The 27,605-nt window shown below is 40.9% G+C and overlaps 1 protein-coding gene across 1 annotated transcript in view; it reads right to left on the bottom strand.

Moving 5' to 3' along the window:
* LOC129700127 (echinoderm microtubule-associated protein-like 5) overlaps positions 1-27,605 on the bottom strand; it is a 134,892-nt gene that overhangs the window by 63,654 nt on the left and 43,633 nt on the right. The window contains 9 exon segments of the mRNA XM_055640339.1: positions 257-362; positions 1,229-1,415; positions 1,651-1,769; positions 7,393-7,499; positions 10,932-11,099; positions 13,108-13,320; positions 13,641-13,897; positions 19,581-19,718; positions 24,997-25,198. Of these exon segments, the coding sequence (XP_055496314.1) occupies positions 257-362; positions 1,229-1,415; positions 1,651-1,769; positions 7,393-7,499; positions 10,932-11,099; positions 13,108-13,320; positions 13,641-13,897; positions 19,581-19,718; positions 24,997-25,198 (1,497 nt within the window).

Genomic DNA, 27,605 nt, shown 5'->3' with positions numbered 1-27,605 from the left:
ACAATAATTCCAACAAATTAATAAATAATTGATATAACTGCCCTTTTCAACTTTGTTTCCACTTGCATATTACTGATATTTTTACAGTGACTTTGTTGCCTCCAGATTCTACCATGCTTGCATTTCCTGGCCATGGGAGTACAAAAGATGATTACATTTGGCAAACGAATAGAATAAATTAATCAGATCACACTTAAAGGTTGTTTTCAATGGAGTGGATTAATTTTCATTGATACAGCAATGCCGTTAACCTTACCTGAAAAATCAACAGCACAAACCCCAAACTGATGATGTCCTTTCAATATTGACAGTGGCTTCAATACCTCCACATCCCAGATATGAATTGCAGAATCACGGCTCACCTATGCAAACAATTTACCATCATTATTTTCAGAAAAGCAAAGAATATAAAATTTGACTTTTACTCTGGAAAACAACATTGTTTAGTTAACTAAACTGAGAACATAGGAGGCACATTGGTTCAGTTGCCTATTCAGTTGTTGCCGACAGTGTCGTTGCTTGTTGTAGCTTGTCGCGGGTGGATGTCCTAATGGGTCGCCGTTTGTCGGTAGCTAGCCTTAGCTTGCCGATGACTAGCTTGTTGTACACATTGTCATGGGGGGAGTCCAGTCGCCGCTTTTTCAGCGACCTGCTACGAATAGGACAGTCACTGGCAGTCGCCGAAAAAAATCACCTAAGTGGGACAGGCCCTTTAAAGAAGATCGATTCAGTATTTGATTTGCAAGAGATGTAAGGTAAGGTTTGCATAAACTGAAATATAGACAGGTAGCCTCATTAATCTAGGAACATATTTCATGGGGGCACAAATCAAAATACTGCATATCATGTAAAATGGGAATACAAAGCGAACATTTTGGAATTATTCAGCAGGACAGATAGCAACAGATCTTCCTTAAGAATTTGTTTTAATGTTTCAATGAAACTGATGTACATGTATATTTTTGACCAGAGTTGCCCAGTTAGCAATCAGATATGCACACTTGGGAAACTCTGTTCCAATTTCTGCAGCACAAAACCATGAAGTCCTGCAAATGTAACAATCCAATAGATCCAAATAATGAATACAATGATAAACTGTGTAGTTTCAATTAACAACCAACTCATTTTAATTGTTGATGATATAGGTGGAGGAATTCATATTCCACCGTGCTGTCCTCAGATAATCAAATAATGTCACCATGCAGATAATCAAATAAGCATACCGTACCTGGCCTGTTGATATATAATCCCTTAAAGGATGAATAGCTAGACAGACAATGTCATCGTCATGGCCAAGGTAGAATCGCTGCATATTCTGCTGACGATTATACACTATTCCTACTGCTGCAACATGGTAAACAATTTCTCCATTTTGAGTGTAAAATAGATTATTCCTGCAATCATAGCCCCTGTAACTGAAGAGGTTAAAAAAGGTTATATAGCAATTATAATCCCAGACAGGTTTCTCCAGTCCAACAACAACCATTCACATGAGAGGGGACTGTAGGCATCTAAGCACTCCAGCAGCACACAGAAACCTACTACAACTACCATCAATTTGTTTGGCTTATTAAGTGAAAAACTGTGCCACATGCATTCTATAAACAAAATGATTTTTAAACTAAAAAAGCTTCCAAAAGGACGTCCTACCCATGAACAAAATGCAAGCGCAAGCTGCTGTCGGGAGCTTTTTCTCGTTTCTTTGCAGTCGCTGCTCGACGCTTTTCTTTACATTTCTCCTTAAGTTGAGGTAGGTCTTCCTTATAAATCTGTTGCAGGAAGACAGGGTTAGGAGCATCAAAAAGAAACAAAACAACACCCGCAGGTTAAAGTGATACAATTAAAAAGTTATTTAGAGTGCTGGTCTTTGCCTGGAGGAATTGGAGAAAATACTGACATCCAAGATTTTTCCTCTTCTTTGTTGATGTAAATGCTGAAAAGCAGGACCTCCGGAGTGGTTATCTCCGGTTTGCTTCCAGTTCCTCGTGCTGGCGAGAGCAGGAACAGGAAAATACAGGACCTGAATGTGTGGCTGAGGAACTGGTGCAGGGGGCAGGGATTTAGATTCTTAGACCACTGGGATCTGTTTTGGAGTAAGGGGGAACTGTACAAAAGGGACGGATTGCAGCTTAATAGATGGGGGATCAGCATTCTGGCAGTCAGGTTTGCCACTGCTACACGGGTGGTTTTAAACTAAATAAGAGTGGGGTGGGGGGGGGGGGGGGGAGGGTGTCAAATGGGATAGACAAGGACAGAGTTAAAGGGAAAGAGAGTAAAGGGATAGTTAATGACCCCAGAATTAACGGGAAAGAAAGCTCACAAAGGGATAGGAGAATATGGCCAAGTGTAATAGGGATCGATGGGTAAGGTGAGATGCGTAAGGAATTAAAAGTATTGTATATGAATGTGCGAAGTAGAAGAAATAAAGTAGATGAGCTTGAGGCTCAGTTAGAGGTTGATATATGTGACATTGTGGGGATTACTGAGACGTGGCCGCAGGAGGATTGGGCCTGGGAACTTAATATTCAGGGTTATACATCCTATAGAAAGGACAGGCAGGTGGGCAGAGGAGGGGGGAGGGGGGTTAGCTCTGCTGGTGAGGGATGGAATTCAGTCCCTTGCGAAGGAAGACATAGGGACTGATGAGGTAGAGTCACTGTGGATTGAGTTGAGGAATTGTAAAGGCAAGAAGACACTAATTGGTGTTATCTACAGACCCCCAAATAGTAGCCCGGATATAGGGTGTAAGTAGCAGCAGGAGTTAAAACTGACATGTAACAAAGGTAATGCCACTGTGGTGATGAGGGATTTCAATATGCAGGTAGACTGGGAAAATCAGGTTGGTTCAGGACCCCAAGAAAGAGAGTTTGTAGAATGCCTCCAAGATGGATTCTTGGAGCAGCTTGTAATGGAGCCGACCAGAGACAAGGCAATTCTGGATTTAGTGTTGTCTAATGAACAAGATTTGATAAGAGAATGAGGTAAAGGAACCGCTTGGAGGTAGTGAGCATAATATGATTAGTTTTAATCTGCAATTTGAGAAGGAGAAGGTTAAACGGAAGTGTCAGTGATGCAGTTGACCAAAGGGGACTATGAAAGCATGTGAGAGGAGCTGGCCAAGGTAGACTGGAAAGGGATCTTAGCAGGAATGACGGACGGTGGAACACCAATGGCAGGAATTTCTGGACATAATCCGGAAGACACAGGATTATTTCATTCTAAAAAGGAAGAAAGATTCAAAGGGGAGTACGAGGCTGACAAGGGGTTCGGGTTAGAATAAAACTAAAAGAAAAGATGTATAACATAGCAAAGAGTAGCCGGAAGCCAGAAGATTGGGAAACTTTCATAGGACAACAGAAGGAAACAAAACGGGCAATACGGGTTTAAAAGATAAAGTACGAGGGGAAGCTGGCCAGGAATATAAAGAAGGACAGTAAAAGCTTTTTTAGATATGTTAAGGGTAAAAGAGTAGCAAAGTCAAATGTGGGTCCCTTGAAGGCAGACACGGGTGAAATTATTATGGGGAACAAGGAAATGGTTACAAGTAAGAGTTGAACAGGTACTTTGGATCTGTCTTCACTTAGGAAGACATCTCCTAGATGTACTGGCGGACAGAGGATCTAAGGGGGTAGAGGAACTGAAAGAAATTTTCATTAGGCGAGAAATAGTATTGGGTAGGCTAATGGGACTGAAGGATGATAAATCCCCTGGGCCGGATGGTCTGCATCGCAGGGTCCTCAGGGAGGTGGCTCTAGAAATAGTGGACGCATTGGTGATAATTTTCTATTGTTCAATAGATTCAGGATCAGTTCCTGTGGATTGGAGGATAGCTAATGTTATCCCACTTTTCAAGAAAGGAACAAGAGAGAAAACAGGGAATTAGAGACCAGTTAGCCTGACTTCGGTGTGGGAAAAATGCTGGAGTCAATTATTCAAGGGGTAATAATGGGGCATTTGGATAGCAGTAAAAGGATTAGTCCAAGTCAACATGGATTTGTGAAAGGAAAAACTTTTTCACCCAGAGAATTGTGAATTAGTGGAATTCCCTGCCACAGAGGGCACTGCAGGCCAAATCACTGGATGGATTTTAGAGAGAGTTAGATAGAGTTCTAGGGGCTAGTGGAATCAAGGGATATGAGGAGAAGGCAGGCACGGGTTATTGATAGGGGACGATCAGCCATGATCACAATGAATGGCGGTGCTGGCTCGAAGGGCCGAATGGCTTCCTCCTGCACCTATTTTCTATGTTTACCTCACACATATAGTTTTGAATTTAGCAAAGAAATGACCTAACTTATGGTTTTACTGAAGTTGCATAGATATTTAATTTCTATCAGTGCAGATACTTAGAGTTAATATATATATAAGCATCTAGATAAACAAGGTCTGATTAGGAACAGTCAACATGGATTTGTGCCTGGAAGGTCATGTTTGACTAATCTTCTTGACTTTTTTGAAGAGGTTACTAGGGAAATTGACGAGGGTAAGGCAGTGGATGTTGTCTATATGGACTTCAGTAAGGCCTTTGACAAGGTTCCTCATGGAAGGTTGGTTAAGAAGGTTCAACTGTTGGGTATAAATGCAGGAATAGCAAGATGGATTCAACAGTGGCTGAATGGGAGAAGCCAGAGGGTAATGGTGGATGGCTGTTTATCGGGTTGGAGGCAGGTGACTAGTGGGGTGCCTCAGGGATCTGTGTTGGGTCCTTTGTTGTTTGTCATGTACATCAATGATCTGGATGAAGGTGTGGTAAATTGGATTAGTAAGTATGCAGATTATACCAAGATAGGGGGTGTTGTGGATAATGAAGAGGATTTCCAAAGTCTATAGAGTGATTTAGGCCATTTGGAAAAATGGGCTGAAAGATGGCAGATGGAGTTTAATGCTGATAAATGTGAGGTGCTACACCTTGGCAGGACAAATCAAAATAGGACGTACATGGTAAATGGTAGGGAATTGAAGAATACAGTTGAACAGAGGGATCTGGGTATAACCGTGCATAGTTCCTTGAAGGTGGAATCTCATATAGATAAGGTGGTAAAGAAAGCTTTTGGTATGCTAGCCTTTATAAATCAGAGCATTGAGTAAAGAAGCTGGGATGTAATGTTAAAATTGTACAAGGCATTGGTGAGACCAAATCTGGAGTATGGTGTACAATTTTGGTCGCCCAATTATAGGAAGGATGTCAACAAAATAGAGAGAGTACAGAGGAGATTTACTAGAATGTTGCCTGGGTTTCACCAACTAAGTTACAGAGATAGGTTGAATAAGTTAGGTCTTTATTCTCTGGAGCGCAGAAGGTTGAGGGGGGACTTGATAGAGGTCTTTAAAATGATGAGAGGGATAGACAGAGTTGATGTGGACAAGCTTTTCCCTTTGAGAATAGGGAGGATTCAAACAAGAGGACATGACTTCAGAATTAAGGGACAGAAGTTTAGGGGTAATATGAGGGGGAACTTCTTTACTCTGTCTCTGTCTTTTTTTTATTTTTTGTCTAGTTAAATGTAGTGTTGGTGGTTTTTTTTAATACTAGTTTTAAATGTGTATATGTGGGGGGCAGGGGGGGGAGGGGGAAACCGTTTAAAATCTCTTCCCTGTCCGGGAGACCCGACCTTTTCCCTGTCGGGTCTCCGTTGTCGTTGGGGCCTAGCACCGTGGAGCGGCCTCCAACCTGAACGACCCGGGGGCTCGGGAGACTGCGGAGCTGCGGACTACTCACCATCGTGGGGCTGGCCGGCCTCGGAGCGTGGGGAGCGGTGGTGACTCGCTGCTGCGACTCGACTCCTGGGGCTCGGAGGCTCCAGCAACGCAGCCGCAGGTCCGGTGGACTGGGACATCGGGAGCTCGCGGGTCCGGGGGGAGAGAGAGAGACCGCTTCCCGGAGCTCCCGCAACGCGACTTCTCCAGCCCGTGTCGCGGGGTTGGAACAACCTGGAGCGGGGACGTACATCGCCCGGCGCGGCTTCATTGCCGTGGGACATTCCAGCGCCTGCCAGGGGCTCCAACTTTGTGACATTTAGACCGGGAGCGGGGCCGTAAATCGCCCAGCACGGCCTAAAATGGCCGTGGGACTTATCATCGCCCACCTGGGGCTTGGATATCGGGAGAGACATGGAGAACAGGGGAGAGAAAAGACTTTGCCTTCCATCATGGATGGATGTTTGTGTGAATTAAATTGTGTGTATGTCTAGGAAATTGTCTTTGTTTGTATGGCTGTGGAAACAGAATTTCGTTTGAGCCTCACTGGGGCTCAAATGACAATAAAATTGTATTGTATTGTATTGTATTGTATTGTATTTACTCAGAGAGTGGTAGCGGTGTGGAGTGAGCTTCCAGTGGAAGTGGTGGAGGCAGGTTCATTGGTATCATTTAAAAATAAATTGGATAGGCATATGGATGAGAAGGGAATGGAGGGTTATGGTATGAGTGCAGGCAGGTGGGACTAAGGGGACAAAATAAAATTGTTCGTCACGGACTTGTAGGGCCGAGATGGCCTGTTTCCGTGCTGTAATTGTTATATGGTTATATGGTTAGATAGAAATGATCCTTGAGGCAGCAACTTTTATAGAGTGGAGGATTGATTATAAATCTATGGCTCATAGCATCTGGTAAAGGTAGCCATGGAAACCAGCAATGATAATTAGAGTTACACTGCGACTCATGATCAGAAAATTATGAAGACAAAAGTTATGGTTGCAAATCCCAAATGTCCCCTTAGAATTGTGGCAGGCACATACTGTTCATTAGTGTCCAAGGACAATGACTCCTTTCAGAATTTGCAACGTTTAGTACTTCACTGAACAGTGCCAGAAGAGCCAGAAAGAAATGCTTGGGATTTGATTGGGGTTGTTGCCGGCTGAAAAGTCCATAATAAGATAAAATTGAAAAGTAGTCGAAAGAGAAGAGAAAGGGTGAACATCAAAAGCAAAAGATGTGGAAGCAAAAACAATAGTTCCAGTTAAAAATCTGGCTTAAGTGCAAAGAACACAATGGTCTCATCATTTAAAAAAAGATTTCTATAATTCTATGCCAGAAACCATCTCCTCGTCTGCGTAGAATTTGGGAGTACATGGTAAGTTTGAACAGAGCACACTTTTTGCCAAATCTAACAAAACAATGTCAAAAATGAATGCTTTCATCACATTGACCAAAATCAGAAAGTAATCTATTCCAATTGGTAATTATTTGTACTGCTTCCACATAGACGATACAGTATATCAAGCAAAGTTCTATTGAGATTATCAGATCCTTCTGAGATTACAATGTGAAATGGCAAGATGAACAGTACAAAAAGTAGTTCAAGGTTAAAGGTATTCTCTCTTTATTCCACATATGCATCTGCCAATTTGTAGATCTGGTGTACATTGCTGCATCAACACAACTTATAGATACCTGCCGATGATAACTGATTTGTATTTCTTGCTCAATCTCGGAATCAAGTTCTGGTACATCAGACTGATCAGAATCAGAGAGGTCACTATTCGAGTCTGCAAAACTTTCTGTAAGAGAGATAATCACATTCAGTGGGAAGCACCACTGGCATCATGCATTTAGTTAAAAACCCTAGCCTATGATATTTCTTGCTGAGTCTCTCAATCCCTCTTCTTTAAAATGCATCATATAAAGCAAGAGTAAAGAAGAGTTCTTGTTTTGGAGAGTACGATACAACTATTTATCGGAGGGAAATTGATCTGCCACCAGTCAAAAGACACAGTTACAAGGCATTGAAAGTATCATGCGCATTATAATAGTAATGAAATTTAAGTGACCAGTTATTGCACAGCACATATGTAATATTGTATGTATTGTGCAATATTACATCCAACATGTATGGATGTTAGAGGTCAAATTTAATATTAGGTTATAATCTTAGCATTATTGCCGTTGTCATATGCAAAATTATGTGGAAAATAAGGGAGGTAAATGCGTAAGAGTGGTTGGGATAGAGGGTTTCCATTTATTGGTTCACTGAGACTGGGAGAAATTAGTTCATTGGGATGGGCTCTGCCTGAACCCATTTGGGAAGGGGACCTGGCAGATAGGATAAACAGCAGGCATTAGGAGTTTAAACTAATAATTCGATGAAGGCTCTGGGGAAATGGTTTTCACAATTATAAAAGGGTAAAAAGACAAGAGTAATAGTTAAGAGATTCTTCATCAGGTCAATCAATGAATGAATCAATCAATCAATCAATCAATCAATCAGTTTGATTCATCACATCTATATATTAATATATATTATTATATTACTAAAACTCTGTTCTTGACCGGTTTTGGCTTTCTGTGTTCCGAGAGAACGCCGCCACCTACGGCCGTCATTTTTGGCCACCTCACTCAGAGCCCCCCTCCGCCGCATGTGTGCCGAGGATTTTTCCCGTCGATGAAAATTGACAGAGATATTAATGTTTTTACAACATTACCCATTCTCTCTACTGCCCCCGCTGGAGGGAGGAGGAGGGACTATAAAACCAGGAAGTGGTGTGCTTCAATCAGTCTCTGCTTCAATCAGTCTCTGCAAGTGGTGTGCCTCAATCAGAGCTATGAATGACTGACAAATGTCTACAGCACTGTGAGTACCCTTAATTTGGTTTGAAAATGAAAATATGGTTAGAGGTAAAAAAACACTGCCTGCAAATGGTTGTTTGGGTTTGGGTTGAAGTAAAAAGGCACTCTCTTCCCTTCCCTGTACAGGTTCTCTCGTCGGGACGGTAAGTCGGCGCTTCCCTACCGGAGACCGCGGCTTCAGGATGTTGTAGGCCACAGTCGGAGCTCTGCTCCAGGGATCCCCGGTGAGGGATCCCTATCTGGATGTTAAGTCCACGCCATGGCCGCGGCTAGAACCTCCGCAGACCGTGGCCTCAGGATGTTATCAGCCGCGGGCCTGCGATCGGAGCTCTTCATTCACTTTTTTCTTATGTATTTGAATGTCATGTTTTCTACTTTTTTTTTGTTTTTTTTAGTGTGTCCAAATGTGTGTTTTAATGTCACTTGGTGCGTCTTGTGGTGCGGTTCCCCCCTTACCCACCTCACCACAAGAAAAAAGTAGAAATGACGAACACGTTGCTGGCAGGGCAGCCGACTAGCAGCGTCCCCACCGACTTCGAACAAAAACGCGTAAATGGATGAATTCATATTCCACTGTGCTGTCCTCAGATAATCAAAAGGTGTTAAAGTTTATGTAATTCAACTAAGATAGAGAACTAAAAATCTGAAAACAGCATTAGAGCCTATAAAACATGACACATTCAAATATATAAGAAAAACGTGAATGAATTATAGGTGGAAACACAATTTAAAGGCATGAATGAGATGGTGGTGATTAGAAGAGATGACTGCTGACTGGTTAGGACTGCAAATTATCACAGGTTAAAAGATTATTTGAAAGAGACAGATGCATTAGTAATTGAGGATGAAATTACTTTAATGATATGCAAAGCATAGCAGATGTTCCATTAATAATCTGGCATTCATGGACCAAAAAAAAAAATCTTCATAATGATGACCATGAAAATTATATGATTGCCAAAAAATGTCACTAATGTTCTACAGGGAAGGAATGCCATTCCTGTACAATCTATGAGATTCCAAACCAAACCCATATGGACAAACTTTAAATAATCGTATTTAGCAGTACTGTTACTGTTGTGTTTAAACAGAGAAAGAATACAACTGGTGAGACCATCGGGTCATTAAATTTAAATACGACAAATCACTTTCTCCATTGTATGGTGAGGCACTATAACAATCCATTATAGGGGGACCCAGCACTGATCCCTGCAGCACATCACTGGCCACAGACTCCAATCTGAATAACAACATCCTCTAGAACGCTCGTATCACCGAGTCGAGCGATCACTCTTACGGACAATTTACAGAAACCAATTACCCTATAAATTTGCACGTCTTTGGAATGCGGGAGGAAACCTGAACACCCGGAGAAAGCCCATGTGGTCACAGGGAGAGCACACAAACTCCGTACAGACAGCACCCATAGTCAGGGCTGAACCTGGGTCTCTGGTGCTATAAGGAAGCTGCTCTACCGCTGCCCCAATGTGCCACCTATTATTCTTCAAGTATCCTATTATTATGGTTTAAATAAAATATGAAAGTAGCTGGATGGTGATAAACACTGGAGAAAAAATGGTCAATGAGGCTACAGACAGATCAGAAAGAACCGTGTACACTAAAAATGCATAGAGCCATTAGTCACAGAACCAGATACAATACATGCATATTAACTTTCTCACTGAAAAGCATACCAGCATTTCCAAGGAGATTCCAAGCCTAGAAAGGATTTGGAACGGTCACCAAAAGCTTCGCCAAACAATGGGGTAATTAAGTGTTGTGGCATGTAGGATTTTATGTAAGAAACTAGACATTCTGTTTGGTGCAACTTCCTAAACCAATAATCTCTGCTTTCTAGTAGATGTGGACAGCAAGAGCACAATATGCCATCCATATGCGAGTCCTCTTCCAAATATCACCACCTTAAAAATGTAGCACTGCTCCTTATTCATTATTGGGACAAAGTTATGTATCTCCTAGCCAATAGCGGTTCACCACTTCTCAAGGGCAATTAGATAAGCACTAGACTAAGTGGGACCCATTGGTCCCAGCATCACATGGGAGGGCTGGTCACCAACGCAATATTCCACCTCTCCAGCAATTCCAATATTGCTCGCCCGGGGGGGGGGGCTTTCTGTTGGGCTAGTATGGGTGTTGCGGGCCGAAGTTACTGGTTTCCAGAGGGCTAGTATAGACATTGTGGGCCGAATGGATTCTTGGGCTGGCAGCCAACTGTTGTAACCAAGTAAAAGCCAAGCCAAGGCAACCAATTTGGCTGCAGCCTCCCGACAACCAAAATTCATTTTGTGAACACAAACTTTTTAAAAAGGCGAGGCAAACAATTGGGCAGTTTGGTGGTTTCTTACCTTGAATGACAATTTGAAGGAATTCTTTAGATTTTTTTTCAGGTATAAATTGCCACTGGAAAACGGAATGATCTGCTCCACCAATAGATATAACCCATTGGTAATCATAAGACCACCGCACATTGGTCACATGTGCTGAATGACCCATGTATTTCTTAAACTTTGCTCCTGAGAAGTAAATCACATTTTTGTCAAAAGAAATGTGCCATAAAGATTTCAAAATTGAAAAACATTGCATTACTTAATCATGCCAATTACCACCAACCAACTTCAAAACAATTCTTAAAAGTTAAGGGTGGGGAAAAAAAAAAGTTTTTCAGAGTGGGATCCGATTGTAGATTTCAAGCAGAAAAATCAATATTTTTCAAATGTGAATTAGCTTGTATTTTTATTTACTTGAAATACTAAAGGGATAACAAAAAAACATTAGTTCCCCTACATGATTTAACAGGAAAGTTTGACTTCTTCAGTGTTTTCACAGGTAGAGGGTGCCATCACTTGGTAGGTTGGATGCAAAATTTCTATTTATGCAGAACAATTGTGAACTTCAAAAGCAACAATTTACCTTTGCAAGTAACAAAGTGCCACACTTTCCCCATCCTTTTTGAAAAAGGGTGACTGGGATGTACATACTGAGAGAGACGTGTGTAGACTGTGGTTGGGTGGCAAGGGTAGAGGGCTATTGCTTGAAATTGCAGAATTTAAATGTACATACGGTTGCATGTGGCCTCACTCTGGCAATGGGAGAAGGCCTTGGACGAAAATGTCAGTGTGAGAATGGGAAGGAGGGATAAAGTGGTTCGCAACTGGAAGCAATAGCAAGCCTGGGCAGCCAGGCCACAAGTATTTGATGAAATAGTTGCCTAGTCTCACCACACCAAATGCACTATACAAGTTCAGGGGAAGTGCATGTGCACCTCTGTCTCAGCTGGAAGGGGTTTGTATCTTCTTTTTTTCCCCAAAATGCCCAAATTAAAATTAACTTATTTGGAGAATTTGTGGCGAACTAGTTGAGGTCTTTGGCTAAGGACAAGATGCTGCAGGACTGGCAATCTGCTGACATAGTCCTATTATTATTTATAAAAGGTAAATAGATCAACCAAGTACAGACCATTCAGCCTCATATCAATTCTATATAATCATAGACAGACACAAAATTCTGGAGTAACTCAGCGAGACAGGTAGCATCTCTGGAGAGAAGGAATGGGTGACGTTTCAGGTCAAAACCTCACCCATTCCTTCTCTCCCAAGATACTTCCTGTCCCGATGAGTTACTACAGCATTTTGTGTCCATCTTTGGTTTAAACCAGCATCTGCAGTTCCTTCCTAAACTGTACAATCGCATACTATCCTTCATAATTTTAAAGTTATTTACATAATCAGAAAAATGTTAGGACATATCGAATCAGATTGAATTCCTCATCCAAAGAAATGAAACAAATGTCAAATAGAGATCAGTGCACAGTTGGCAATTCTACTGTCATTTTGCAAATGACAAAAGCCCATCAAAAGCTCTTCAGTTTGGCAAGAACTAGAGAGGGGGAATAAGGGCGGATATGTGAGCGCAAGAGGTCAGGAGAGAAAAGGAAAGAGAAAAATATAGAAAGAGAGAGGGACATAGAAAAAAGGGAAAATGGAGCTCTTGCTGTTTCCTTTGCAAATATTGTGAGCCCCAATTATTTGTAGGATATCTTCCTTCTCTCTCAGTGGAACTTACTTACTTTGTTGAAGTTTCACACGGCTGGAAACACTCAGTATCACAGTTAGCAACCTTAATAGCACTAACTGAAAATCTGTGAATGCAAGTCTTTAAGCAAAGGTTTTTACAGCAGAAGATACCCGTCACAAATGGAGTTTCAAAACAAATGTTACCTCTCAATGGCATTCTTTGCCTCAGGTTTAATTTCTAAATTCTGAGATTACAAATAGGTTCACAACCATTACACTTTATGTGATTCATTCCTTCTAATGACACTGGTTCATGTTTGTGGGAGGAATAGTGTAAACATTGGTAAGGTTTTGTTAGTTCTTCTCTTGATTTATACAAAAACTAGCAAGCAACCTTCATTTGCCAATATTAGCCTAGGTAGTGTTATATGATGCAAGTAAACAGACAGGTTACAAATAAAACTAGAGGTCATAACATGTATAATGATGGTGTTTAAAAAACACATACCTTTTTTAAAACTGGGATATCGATAAAGTTTTACTAATCCATAGTCATCTGCAGTAACTAAAACATGATCGTTGAAATTTGCATCCACTGAATTAATATCATTGACATCTAAATATTTGGGCCATATTCCATTCACCTCTGGACCCAAGACACATGTCCAAGTTGCCCATTGAGTGGCTTTCATTTCTTCTTTATTTGTGATTTCTTTACCATCTGAAATAGTATGAAAGACACCAAAATAAATTAATTGAGTTGTCTAGCTGCCGGAATTTAATATTAAATATTTACTGTGATGCTTGAGAAGAAATCCAAATAACTTAAATGTAAAATGAGGAATACAAGCTATGGATGTTACTAAAAAAAAGCTAATTGACCAATTACATTGTGGATACTCGATGGTCATTTGTTCCCTGCTGATACTTTTATGTTTTAATGTGAGAAAAGAATGCTCAGAATCTCACTTAGAATCAATAAAACAAAAAGCAAACATGCAATTAGATGTATATATGCTCTCATCAAGATAATACCCTTACAAGGCATGTTGTAAAAGAGTCTTCTCCCCGAACCGTCATTGGTTTGTAAGTATTTACTATCAGCTGACCAATCCATGTGCGTGATGAAGTTCAAAGATCCAACACACTCGCCAACTTTTTTATATCGTTGCAGAACTCCATAGATATCAATCGAGTTATCATTTGATCCCACTGCCAAATAGGCTCCATCAGCAGAATACTTTAATTCATGAATTGCTTCTTTCCTATCTTTTATGTGAACGACTTCGGTCATATCCCTGTAAAAAGAAGAAAATTTACTATGAATCAGGTCTTAAATATACCCCAAATAATTATTTGGATCTTCACTACAGGTGCACAACCTTTTATCCGAAATTCCAAATAACGAAAAGCTCCGAATAGCGGACATTTTTTAGGTCCTTGAAGACGTTCACCGAGGGCGGCCCGCAGAGGTGACAGCGGAACCTCCGGTCGGTCCTCGAAGAAAGGGGAACTAAATCCCCATTCATAAAAGAGAAGGTGAGGGTATATTGCGCGGGAGGGTTAATAATTGACAATCTGTTGCTGCCTGCCCGCTGAGTTAAAAAGTTCCCACGGTAGACTCACGATACACAGTGTATCGTGAGTCTTGCGTGGGAACTTTTTAACTCAGCGGGCAGGCAGCAGCAGATTGTCGCTCCCTTCAGTTTCACCCCACCTACACCCCTCTGCTTCCCGGCCATGTGTGTGACCCCTTCCTCCCCTCTCCAGCTCCCCGCCCATTGCACCGGCGCGGGGGCTTTGCACTGTCTTCACGTCGGCGATGCCAGCAGGTCAGTGCCAGTCACCGGAGACTTCAGGACCAACGGGACACCGACCCCCAGGCCCACTGCAAGCACGGAGATCCCAGAGACCCACAGCAACCCACCCCGTTCCAACTCCAGAGGAAAACTGCAAACTGGCCGGAGACGTCAGGACCACCAGAAGCCGTTCCCCGATGGGCCGCTACAGCGACAAGTGGCAGTTCGCCCACAGCCCGAGCTGAGCCCCCTCATCGGGACACCGACTCCCAGCCCCACTGCAAGCACGGAGATCCCAGATCAGCAACTCCAGCCCAGCCCCGCTCCAACTCCAGAGGAACACACTCCCCGTAGGGGCAGAAGCTGATGGTGTACAAGGTACATCTTTTTCTTGGGGTGGCGCAGCTCGGGCTGTGGGCGAACTGCCACTTGTCGCCGTAGGGGCCCATCGGGGAGCGGATTCCTCCGGAGTTGGAGGGGGAGGGGGGGTATTGTGCTGTTTGATCGCCCCCTGCTATCCCAGGGACAGGGAGACACAGCGGCTTTTGAGAATGGTGGGCAATCACTTCCAAAGTTCTGCCCACACAGTCAGTACACCTCTCCTACACTTGTCTCCCGCACTAAGATCATCTCGCAGAGAATGATCCCAGCCTAACCCTCCCTATTCTCTCCTATTCTGCAAGAAAAAACTACATTGAAGACTCAAACTTGCAATTGAGTAACTGCCGGGATCGAGGCGCAAACTCGCGACCTTGCGGATATGAGCCGAGCACTCTACCACTGAGTCAGCCGTTAAAATCTACGCTAAAAATCTTCCATTCCGAAAGCCGAAAAATTCCGAATTACGAAAAGTGTCTGGTCCCAAGGCTTTCGGATAAAAGGTTATGCACCTGTATTTGTAGGTTTTCAACACTGAATGTTTTCTATGCCTTATTTCCACCATGAATGGCTCACATTTACCTGTACTGTGATCCATCTGATGTACTTTTGACAACTCACAATCACACATTACCTTTTTTAAAAAAAAACACTACGCTGTGTGTACCTTACAAACATAACGTTACATGTTATTCAATTACATAATGGTTTATATTTCACAATACATATAATTTGTAATGCAAAGGAGTTGAATTCATTTCCAATGCGCAAGAATGTTTCTTTCTCACTAAAGGGTGAAATGAGAGTAAGCCATTGTTGTTTTCCTCTTTCATACAACTGGATTCAGATCCTGTGATGTGAATTTACTAAGATGACATTTGATAGAAGTATGCCTGCACATTTATGGAAAAATAGAGAAAAAATGTTTTCTGCTGCCTCTGAAAACACCAGAGTAGACATATTCCCAACCAAGCCATGCACGATATTGACCTGCAAATTTATCACCATTGCTTTAATGGTGTTGGATCTAAATCCTAGAACATCCTGTCTAACATTAATGTGGAAGTACTTTCACTGGAAGGAATGCAAAGTTTGAGATATTGCACAATCACCTTCAAGAGCAATTAGGGATGTCCAGATCTTGAAAATGAAATAAATACTTAAATTTATGTAGACTAAGTGCAAACTCTATCACTTTACTTACTGCATGCCTTGGATCCTTTGATTCCTTTAACATCTAAAAACCTTTCAACCTGTGTCTTGAATACACTCAGGAAAGTACACATGGTTAGTGAATTCTAAAGATTCGCCATGGTGGAGAAATGTATTGTAAGATTTCTCCAATTCAGTCTTGAATAGCTGATTCTTTATTTTTTAGATTGTGACCACTGTTTTTGATAGCCCAGTCAGTGAAAATATTTAACATCCAAACATCTCAGCATCTACTTTAATCTTTGTTTGACTTTGGGTGACTTTAATCCACATATAGATTGGGCTAACTGTCTGGCGAAAAAATAAACCTGGGAAGGCGGCTCAACCGTGGCTGTTGAGGAAAGTCAAGGATGATGTTAAATCCAAGGAGGAGGCATATGCATTGGCCAGAAGAAGCTGCAAACAAGAGGACTGGGAGAAATTTAGAGCTCAACAGAGGAAGACAAAGGGGTTAATTAAGAGGTGGGGGGTTCTGTCTTCACTAAGGAAGACACAAACAATCTCCAGAAAATACTAGGGGACCGAGGACCTGGTGGGAGGGAGGAACTGAAGGGAATCCACATTAGTCAGAAAATTGTGTTAGGTTTACTGCTGGGTCTGAAGGCAGATAAATCCCCAGAGCCTGATGGTCTGCATCCCAGAGTACTCAAGGAGGTAGCCCTAGAAACCGTGAATGCATTGGTGATCATTTTCCAATGTTCTCTTGACTCTGAATCAGTTCCTGTGGACTGGAGGGTAGCCAATGTAATTCCACTTTTTAAGAAAGGGGGAAGAGAGAATATGGGGAATTATAGACCAGTTAGCCTTACATTGGTAGTGGGGAAGATGCTGGAGTTGATTATTAAATATGTTATAGCAGCGCATTTGGAAAGCAGAGACAGGATCGGTCAAAGTCAGCATGGATTTATGAAAGGGAAATCATGCTTGACTAATCTTTTGGAATTATTTGAGGATGTAACAAATAGAATGGATATGGGAAAGCCAGTGGATGTGGTGTATCTCGACTTTCGAAAAGCCTTTGACAAGGTCTCACACAAGAGATTAGTGTGCAAAATTAGGGCACATGGTATTTGGGGTAGGGTATTGACGGATATAGAACTGGTTGGCAGACAGGAAACAAAGAGTAGGAATTAACGGGTCCTTTTCAGAATGGCAGGCAGTGACTAGTGGGGCACTGCAAGGCTCGGTGCTGGGACTCCTGTTGTTTACAATATATATTAACGATTTAGACGAGGGAATTAAATGTTACATCTCTAAGTTTGCGGATGACACAAAGCTGGGTGGCAGTGTGAGCTGCGAGGAGGATGCTATGAGCCTGCAGGGCGGCTTGGATAGGTTGGATGAGTGGGCAGAAGCATGGCAGATGCAGTATAATGTGGATAAATGTGAGGTTATCCATTTGTGGCAAAAACAGGAAGGCAGATTATTATCTGAATGGTGTCAGATTAGGAGAAGGGCGGTGGAGACCTGGGTGTGCTTGTACATCAGTCACTGAAAGTAAGCATGAAGGTACAGCAGGCAGTGAAGAAACCTAATGGCATGTTGGCCTTCATTGCGAGAGGATTTGAGTTCAGGAGCAAGGAGGTCCTACTGCAGTTGTACAAGGCCCTGGTGAGACTACACCTGGAGTATTGTGTGCAATTTTGGTCTCCTAATTTGAGGAAGGACATTATTGCTATTGAGGGAGTGCAGCGTAGATTCACCAGGTTAATTCCCGGGATGGCGGGACTGACATATGATGAAAGAATGGGTCGACTGGGCTTGCATTCGCTGGAATTTAGAAGGATGATATATAGAAACAGAAACATATAAAATTCTTAGGGGATTAGACAGGGTAGATGCAGGAATAATGCATCTTGAGATCATGAGATCACCTCTCATTCTTCTAAATTCAACAGAGTACAAACCTAACTTGTTGTATCTCTCCTCACACAACAATCCCACAAACCCAGATATAATCAAGTGATCCTGCACTGCACTCTCACTGTTGCACATTAATGTTTATTTCTACAATAAGTAGATGAGACCTGTGCTCATTATTCCTGATGCGATCTCATTACGTTTTATACATGTAAGTAATGTTTCTAACATTGAATTCAAATCTTCTTTGGATTAGCACTTGCCTTGCTAATTGCTGTTGAACCTGCACAGTAACTTTCAATGATTCATGTACAAAAAATATCTAGGTCTCTCTGAACAACTACTGCCACTCAATCTATCATTATCTCAAAAAATAATTTATCTTTTTATTTTTTTTCTATCAAAGAACAAAATTATATTTGATCTGTCATGACTTTGCCCATTCTGTTAGCCTATCTATACCCTCTTGAAACCCGACTACATCTTCACAACAATTACTGTCCCTAGTTTTATATAATTGGCACATTTGGCTATATTATACTGTGTCTCCTCACCAACACTAACATTTTCATAATCCTCATTTACTCTAGACCTGTAATCCCCCATTATTTCCAGAATACATTAAATATTTGTGAAGACAGAGAAATGCTAGTTTAATTTTTGTCATTTCCTATCATTTCAATCTCCAAGATACTTGTGTTAACATTTGCTGATCAATTCCATTTTACATTGCAAAGGATTCTCCCACTATCTTTTTTTACATTTCTTAGATACCTACTCTCATATGCTATTTTCTCTTCCTTTGATTCGTTCTTTCTGAAATCTGACATTTTCCGAATGCTCAGGTTTACCTCCTATTTTCTCCCAAAACAATGTTATAAGCCTTTCTCTTTGTTTCAATAATTCATTAACTTCTCTTGATAGCCATGGCTGGGGGACTTTTCCTGCAGTGTTTTTTAAACTTAGGAAAATATATTTCTTGTAAACTGTATTAATTCTTTAAAATGTATCCACTGTTGGTTTACTGTCAGTCTTTTGCTTAGTTTCATAATTTGTCATAGTCAGATATCTTGTTTGCATTGTGCCTCACCCTGTCCTCCAGCACTTAAAACACTCTGCATCCAATGAATTGCTGTTTCTGCTGCAATCGGTATGCAGCAAAACGCAATGGCAAAATTTTTGCAAACACTGCCCTAAGTTATAAAATTTGTTATCAAAACATTGCCAGAAATGGGCTAAACATTGCTTAAAAGGCGGTGAGAATATTTTTTGATATCCATCTGAACTGCTTTATGACATTCGATTTAACATCTCATTCAAAAAAAATACTGCGTAGATATTTCTGTTTAGTGGTTAAATCTTAAAGGTTCACTTGAAATTAAAACTGATAGTGATGGAACGATACCAACTGAGCCAGATTAAAAATGGAACTCGCAGCAACACTATGAATCGGTTCCTACACAATGTATCGAACAATCAGAGCATTAGAGGAGGCCACCTCTATCCTGGAGAAACCAAAGACATACTGGGCAATAACTTTGTGCAGCACCCGTTCTCAGTCTACAGTGTAGACCCCAAGGGTCTACCTCATCTTTTAAAACATTACATTGTTTTTTTCCCATATTCTAATTGTTATACAATAATGTGTAAGGCAAATGTTATTCAACATATCACATGCAGTTTTTAATGTTAAGTGCCAGAAACACAAAATGTAGTTCCCTCTTAGACATACCTGATCCTCAGTACAGTGAAAGAACCGTCCTTCATACCTAGAGCGAGATGAATGCCGTCAGAACTCACAGCAACACAACGAATTGGTTCTTGCATATTGCATCGAGCAATCAGAGCATGATCAATAAGACTCCATATTCTGCAAACAAATTTAGTCCATTGTAAAATGATGAAATTAACAATTAGGTTGTTTAGGGGAAACCACCTTTACATTGGAGGAACCTACTGAAAATATGGAGATTGCTTTATGGAGAACCTGCATTCAGTCCACAGGAGTGAGCCCCAGCACCCAGTTGCCTGACCTCTGATTGGGGCACTCTACTCTGTTACAATGAGGCCCAATGTAATTTCAAAGAACAAGGCATTATTTTCCGTTTGGACTTCTTGTAGCTTTAAGAACATCGAATTCTCCAACTTTAGATAGCAAAATTCACTCTTTCTCACCTTTGTATGGGATCCCTCCAATTTTACTACCTTTGCATTCTCTTTTTTCAATATAGTCAGACAATACAACGTGACAGAGACTATACAACATTAGTTACACATTACACAGACAATGGAACTTAATCTTATGTTAATTTAAGTGCCCCCATTATATTCACAGTCAGATAAATTAATTATGTTACTTACAATGCCTTCCCCCAACTTCCCCGCTACCTAGACTCTATGCCTGTACTCCTTGGAGTTTTGAAGATTGAAGAGTGATCTTTTTCAAACATTGAAGACCCTAAGGAACCTAGACAGGATAGATGCTGTGATGTTTTCACTAATGAGAGAGTCACAAACAAGGGAGCTTAGATACAAAATGAGGAACCGATCTGATAAAACTGAGGTGTGGAGACATTTCTTCTCTCAGAGAACAGTGAATCGCTATAGTTTTCTGCCACAGAGGATGGTGGAGGCCAGATCATTAGATATTTAAGGTGGAGATAGATAAATATTTGAAAGATCGAGGAATTGAGGAAAGGTCACAGAATTGAGGTATAGATCAGTCGTAATCATACTGAACGGTATGTGGGGCTGAGTAGTCTGCTCCTGCTCTTTTCTTGTGATCTTGTTGACTAACTTGTTTCTCATTCTTATGAAAGATCCCAGGCCTGAAATGCGAACTGTTGTTCTTTCTACAAAAGGTAACAATTTGTTGATTATTTTCAACAATTTCTTTTTTTCTTTATTTCCGATTTTAGCATCTGCTATTTTAATTTTATTTTCAAGCAATTTAATTATTACTGCCCGAGTTTCTGTTCAATTTCACTGGTTTCCCCATTGCAAATTTGCCCAAACTGACATAAAAAATTGTTGAATTTGCATTTAGTGTATCTCAAATTCCCCCATTATCCAGTACCGATTTATAAAGACTACATGGGTAGGTAGCCCATCCACACAGAAATTAATTTTGTTCATTTACACACACATATAGCGTGCTGTTTGAACTAATCACCAATGTTACTTTACTTTGCTTGGGGACAGAGTGCCATATCTCAAAATATCACTGTAATTGCTTTATCTTCTTAAAAGTGTGCAGGGCCAGTGACCTGCTCGAAGGCTCATTGAGGCCTGCCTGAAGTCTCGTAGTTCGGTGGGACCCACCCGAAGGTTCATAGGTCGGCGGGACTGTGAACTTGCCCAAAGGGTCGTCGGAGTCCGCCCGAAGACTCGTCAGTCAGCGGGACCCATCCGAAGGCTCATTTGAAGGCATAATCTGGAAGGATCTGTAGACGTTGGACACGAGGAACAAGGGTCGGTGGGTGGGTGGGTGAACTGGGGTAATGCCTTCAGCACCCTCAATGTCAGCTGCAGGACACCCCCCACATAGATGGCCGGACGAGGAAAGGAGAGGGATGCCGGTTCGCTGGAACTGCTTCAGTACATCAAGCATGCAGGCTGACCTGACTTTGAATAATGGTGCCAAAGATGTAATATATGCTCAAAGAATTTCACTGTGCCGTTGCATATATGACAAATAAAGCACTATTGAACCATTAAAAAAGTAAATTCCAGGCTTTTAACATCCATTTAAACAGATGATTGATTAACATTGTGTAAAATACTTACATCTCATAATAAGCCAATATTTTACACAAATTCCAAAGTACCATTCTTCCAAAAAGAACAGAACATATTATTGTTTAAAATTTACATTTTTAAAGACTGGAATCCCAACATATGGTAGGCTTCAGATCGGTCGGTCAAAAAATATTGTTTAGCGCCTGTTACATCAAGAAACATTTCACACGACTTAGATTGCAATTTTATTACTTTCCTCCTCCTTTGTTACCCTCAAGCCATCAACCAGTTATAAATATTGAATTAATTTACTTTTAATGTCTGTATAATTGAGTTTGGTATTTCAACTGCGCATGCCCAGGTCATTCGTGATAAACATTCACTTGCGTTTCTCAGAATACCAAACTTGCTTATTAATGTTTCATAGAAAATGCTTGATATTTATTAGGAACTATCATTTGGGAAGATTCTATCCCTTCATAGATAATTCAGGATTGACAAGTATGGCGGTAGTACCAATATAACCAAATATATAATCAAAACTAAAACTGAACTATAAATACCAACTTGACGCAGCAGATTGGCAAATATGTCAGCCTCGATAACAATCAGCACGGGAGCACCTCAAGGCTGCGTGCTCAGCCCCCTGCTGTACTCACTCTATACTCATGACTGCGAAGCCGGTCACAGTGCGAACTCCATCATCAAGTTCGCTGACGACACCACTGTTGTGGGACGTATCACTGATGGAGATGAGTCAGAGTATAGAAGAGAGATTGTCATATGGGAGCGCAATAACCTCTCAAGGAACTGATTGTGGACTTTCTACAGTAGGAGGGGGGCAGCCCCAGTATGGGTCGATGGTTGAAAGGGCATGCTGACTGGGTTGCACATTCTGGCTTTCCTGGTTCGAGAACACAAATGCAATTTGAATCAGCGCCCTGAGAAGATTACGGAGAGTCGGTTTGTCAAGGACGCTCTCTAACTTCTACAGGGTAGAGAACGACTACAAAAGTGCCCTAGAAAAGAACAAGTGCCCAGTCCATCATCGGCTCTGATCTTCCTTCCATCGAGGGGATTTATCGCAGTCGCTGCCTCAAAAAGGCTGGCAGTATCATCAAAGACCCACACCATCCTGGCCACACACTCATCTCCCTGTTACCTTCAGGTAGAAGGTACAGGAGCCTGAAGACTGCAACAACCAGGTTCAGGAATAGCTACTTCCCCACAGCCATCAGGCTATTAAACCTGGCTCGGACAAAACTCTGATTTTTTTATAACTCATTTTCTGTTATTCGCACTTTATCAGTTTATTTATTCATATGTGTATGTATTTATATTATGGTATATGGGCACACTTATCCGTTTTGTATTAAATGCTTACTATGTTCTGTGTGCTGAAGCAAAGCAAGAATTTCATTGTCCTATACAGGGACACATGACAATAAATTCACGTGAACTTTCACAGACCAAATCATTCCTTATTCATAACTATGATGGAAAATGTTACACATTTGAAGAGAAATTAATAAAATAACTGAACTAATGGGTCACAACTTAAAAGTACCATTGTAATTTATATACCTTAATTCAGGTGTTCCAGAACAAATGTGGTCGGCTCCTAACTAACTTCTGAAGTGGACTAGCATAAAACCCGGGGACATTTAGAAATAGAAATTAGAAATAGGCAATAAATGCTGGACTGGTCACCAGCATCCACTTTCCAACAAGATAATACATTTTTAAATGTACTGTAGCATTGAAAATTACTTCTAGATAACGCATTTCCGAATGAGTACCTGAACTTTCAGACACCAGATAAAATCTTCTGTAACGCTCTTTAAGATTGCCAGTGATAACTAATAAATGCTGTCTCGTCATACAATAAAATAAATATGAATAAAATCCATTTACAGAATATAGACATTGTATGAAGAGACAGCATTTATTAGCTATCACTGGCAATCTTAAAGAACGTTACAGTCGATTTAAAATGCCACACCTACGTGTCAATGCATCTAGCCAGAAAGATCTGAAAGTTTGTGCGTTTCTTCAACCTGGTTTTTCATCTCCACTATTTTTTCTGGATGTCTAAAAGTCTGATCACAATTTCGTATAGAACTAGTGAATATCAGTTCCAATATTCACAAATACTCGTTTGAAGTCATAGCCCGTCCTGCTCTCTAAAGTGATTTCCTTGACTCCGGACTGTCAAAGTCGCCACAGCCAGACAAAAAACAGCTTTTTTCCACGAGCGGTACCTCTACTCAATAACCAAAAGTCTGTAGCCTCCTTTTGCTCTGGTATTTTATTTCATTCGCATGTTTAAACTATGATGTTTTATTCTTAATGTTTTAATGTTTTATTCTTATTTGTTTACTGTATGGCGTGCTGTTACTTGCGAGCGGAGCACTAAAGCAAATTCCTTGTATGTGTACATACATGGCCAATACATTTATTCATTCATTCAATTAACATCTATTTTGGGTATTCAATGAAGAGTAAATGTTCTAAGCTCTTCACAAAAGTGTAAATTCTAGGAAAGTGGACTATAGAATTAAATATTTTTGAAAGTGGATGGAAATTACTTTCTATTAAATGTAATGAATGACATGACAATAATGGAAAGCGGAGATGTGGACATTTACAGAACAGCTGAAAACTCTGCAGCCACAATACAGCAAAGAGTAGGAGAAATGCACGAAGCCAAATATGCAGGAATGCACGATTCTTAGAGGATTGAGAAGATGAGAGATGAGAGTGATTATGATAAGAACAAGAGAATGAGAATATTAAATTGGTGGCATTGGAAACCAGCAACTCCTGGGGGAGCAGAACTCATTCCAGGATGGGATACAAGTAGTAAACCTTTGGATAACCACATTTATTCCCTTAAATTTCTACGAGTGTCTCTCAAATGCCTTCTTTTAAAATATAAGGTATTCTCAAAATTTATTCTGCCACCTTTGTAGGTTAGTGAACCTGAGTATACACAGTATTTAAGACACATCCTGCATTGAACTGATTGATCACAATAATTTCACTCACTTGATTAAATGTATATAGCTAAATATTCTAAATATGCCTGTTAATTAATCTTTAGCATTGTTCAGACATATTGAGGTCCAAGTTTAAGATTATGTGTATCTGAAAGTGAAAAGCTCAGATTCCAAATTCACAAAAAATATAAACATTTCCCCAGAGCATTACATTACTACACAGAACCTCTGTAGAATGTGCCTGGTTTTTGTTCATTTTTGCAGTCTGTGATAAGAAAAAGAAGCATGTTTGAAAACAAGTTAAAATGAGTTGCATTTTAAAGCACGATGAATAAATTATATCAACCACTATCATGCTCACATCATATTATCTGACAGCGCAGAATGATGATCTCAATCAATGGTACAAACCTAACAGATCGATCATCACTCCCAGTAATTGCCAACGGCTTTGTTGGATGTGCTGCCAAGGCCCAGAGTTCTCCTTCACAATGACCTTGCATAATTAAGAAAGGCTTGTTCCGTTCATGAACTACGATTTCAAAGATTTCACTGTCTTGTGTGCCAACCAAAATATGATCACCTTGCCAACATACACTCCTCACTGAGAGACCTAGGAAAGAAAATAAATGTATTATAAAGATAGATTGCATAACTTTAAGATGTTAAACCAACAAAAATCTGTGGCCTTAAAATAAAATATCAAAACATACAAAAAAAACCATTGAGGAAGTACAGGTGGTCAAAACACATCAAAAAACAAATTGATTAGCATTTGCAATATAGTCCAATGACTTCTGTCAATGCCCATCTGTAACTAGGACCATGTAAATGGAGGTAAATATTCTAGAATTTAAACTGCTCAAGGTAACAAATTGATTGATAATTATGTTTGGTGAATTAACACACTATCTGAGAGAGGTATGCAAAAAAAATTTAAAAAATCACTTGCCCCCTCCACACAACCTGGTCTGTTACATATATGAATGGTCCTTAGTCAGCTCCCAGTTCTCCCAAAATGACCAAATGTCATTTGAAACTCAACAAGAGTTATTGGTGAAGATTTTGTGATGTTGGCAGCAAAACCACCAGTGTTTGCAGTCAATAGTCAATTTAAAGGATTGTCATGTATGCTTTTAATTTATAAATGTTGAAGTTGCAGCCATTGGCTTCGCATGGTGAGGCTGAAATCACTAAACCGCCATGAATTAGGATCTATACAAATGAATGGCACTTGCAGAAGGCCCAGAAAAACCAACACAGCTTGTGAACTGCGATAATACAAACTGAATTGATTGGACAATTGAAAGATACAGCATAGAAATCGTCTCTCGGCCCACCAAGAACACAGACACCCTTCAGACATGCCAGTTCTATGTTATCCAATTTTCTCATCCACTTCCTGCAAATCAGTGATAATTTCACTGAGGCCAATTAACTTTCAAATCCGCACATCATTGGGTAGGACAAATGATTGAAGTGTTTGTGGGTGAGCCTTTTGGGACAAGCTATTAACTTTAAAATAGTTATGGACAAAGACAGGTTGGACCCACCATTTAATATTCTGAATTGGAGCATGGCCAAATTTGATGGTATTAGACGACAGCTGGCTTAATATGATTGAAGTAGGTTTTGCGGAAAGTGGAATGCTTTTAAAAATGTTTTGACAAGAGTTCAGGGCATGCATGTGTCTGTTAAGGGCCTGTCCCACTGTGGCAACCAAATTTGCGAGTTTAGAAGAGTTTTAGCTCGACTTAAACTCGTAGCATGGTCGACACGTGGTCCTAGGAGGTCACTGGAACTCTCCTTCATGCGCAAGGGAAGTTCCCGCAATTTTTCAGCATGTTGAAATTTTTTTGGCGAATAAAAATAGGTTGGCATGGTTCTTTTGAACTCGTAGTGCAATGGAGTGGGGTCGCTAGGCAGTCGAAGTAGCCGTAGGCAATCTCCTTTGCTGACCGGGCATTTTAATTGGCTCATTGGAGTTTTCAGAACCAAGGAAATCCGACCGGTAATGTTAAATGCCCGCTGAATTTTATTAAAGGGTGTGTGTGTGTGTGTGTGTGTGTGTGTGTGTGTGTGTGTGTGTCGTGTGTGTGTGGTGTGTGTGTGTGTGTGTGTGTGTGTGTGTGTGTGTGTGTGTGTGTGTGTGTGTGTGTGTCGTGTGTATGTTGTGTGTGTGTTCGTGTCCAGCTCGCGGTTTGTGTGTGTCGTGTGTGTGTCGATCCAGCTCGAGTTCGATCCAGCTTTCATCGCGATGGTCGATCCCTCGAGATTTTGGCGAGTGCCCTCCGCTTGAAGGACGAAGACAGTCGCTGAAAAGTCCTGTTAGTGGGACAAGGCCTTTAGAGTGAAAGGAAGCTAGGATGATGAGAGACATTCATGCAGTGCTTAGGAAAAAGGAGCCATGGGACAGCTATAGGCAGCTGGAATCAAGTGTATCCTGGAGGAGTTTCAGAAACTGAGGAACATGAGGAGGGCAAAACAGGGGCAGCTCTGGTAGAAATCAAAGCGGTCATATCTGTGTGGAGCCGCAAGGTCTTCAATGAGCATTTCTCCTCTGTTTTTACAATGGAGGAAGACGTGACGACTGTGAAACTTTGGACAGTTAATGAAGATGCCCTGAGGACAGTCTGTATTATGGTCATTTATTGAGTATGCGTGCATGTGTATATATACCCTGAACGTTTTTCCTCCCGTTATACACTATGTTTACATATTCTGTTATGCTGCAGCAAGCAAGAATTTTGTTATCCTATCTGGGACATACGACAATAAAACACTCTTGAACACATACTTTTGTTGCAGACTCTCGGTTATGTCACTCGCCTGAATAAAACATATGGGGAAGAGTGCTCTCAAGTCCTCAAGTATTTGCAAAAAAGTAATTTAGGTGTAAGGAAACTATTCTACAGCCAAATCGGATGACTAATATTTCCCAAAACTACATATCGGGGCAAATCATTTCAACTGCAATTGAGAGATTAGAAGGGTGATGAAAGACAGGTTCACAATATATT

This window comes from Leucoraja erinacea, chromosome 9, assembly GCF_028641065.1.
Source record: "Leucoraja erinacea ecotype New England chromosome 9, Leri_hhj_1, whole genome shotgun sequence".
In the NCBI taxonomy this organism is placed as follows: domain Eukaryota; kingdom Metazoa; phylum Chordata; class Chondrichthyes; order Rajiformes; family Rajidae; genus Leucoraja; species Leucoraja erinaceus.
Note: the sequence above shows the minus strand (reverse complement) of the source record. Positions and strands in the feature narration are given on the sequence as shown.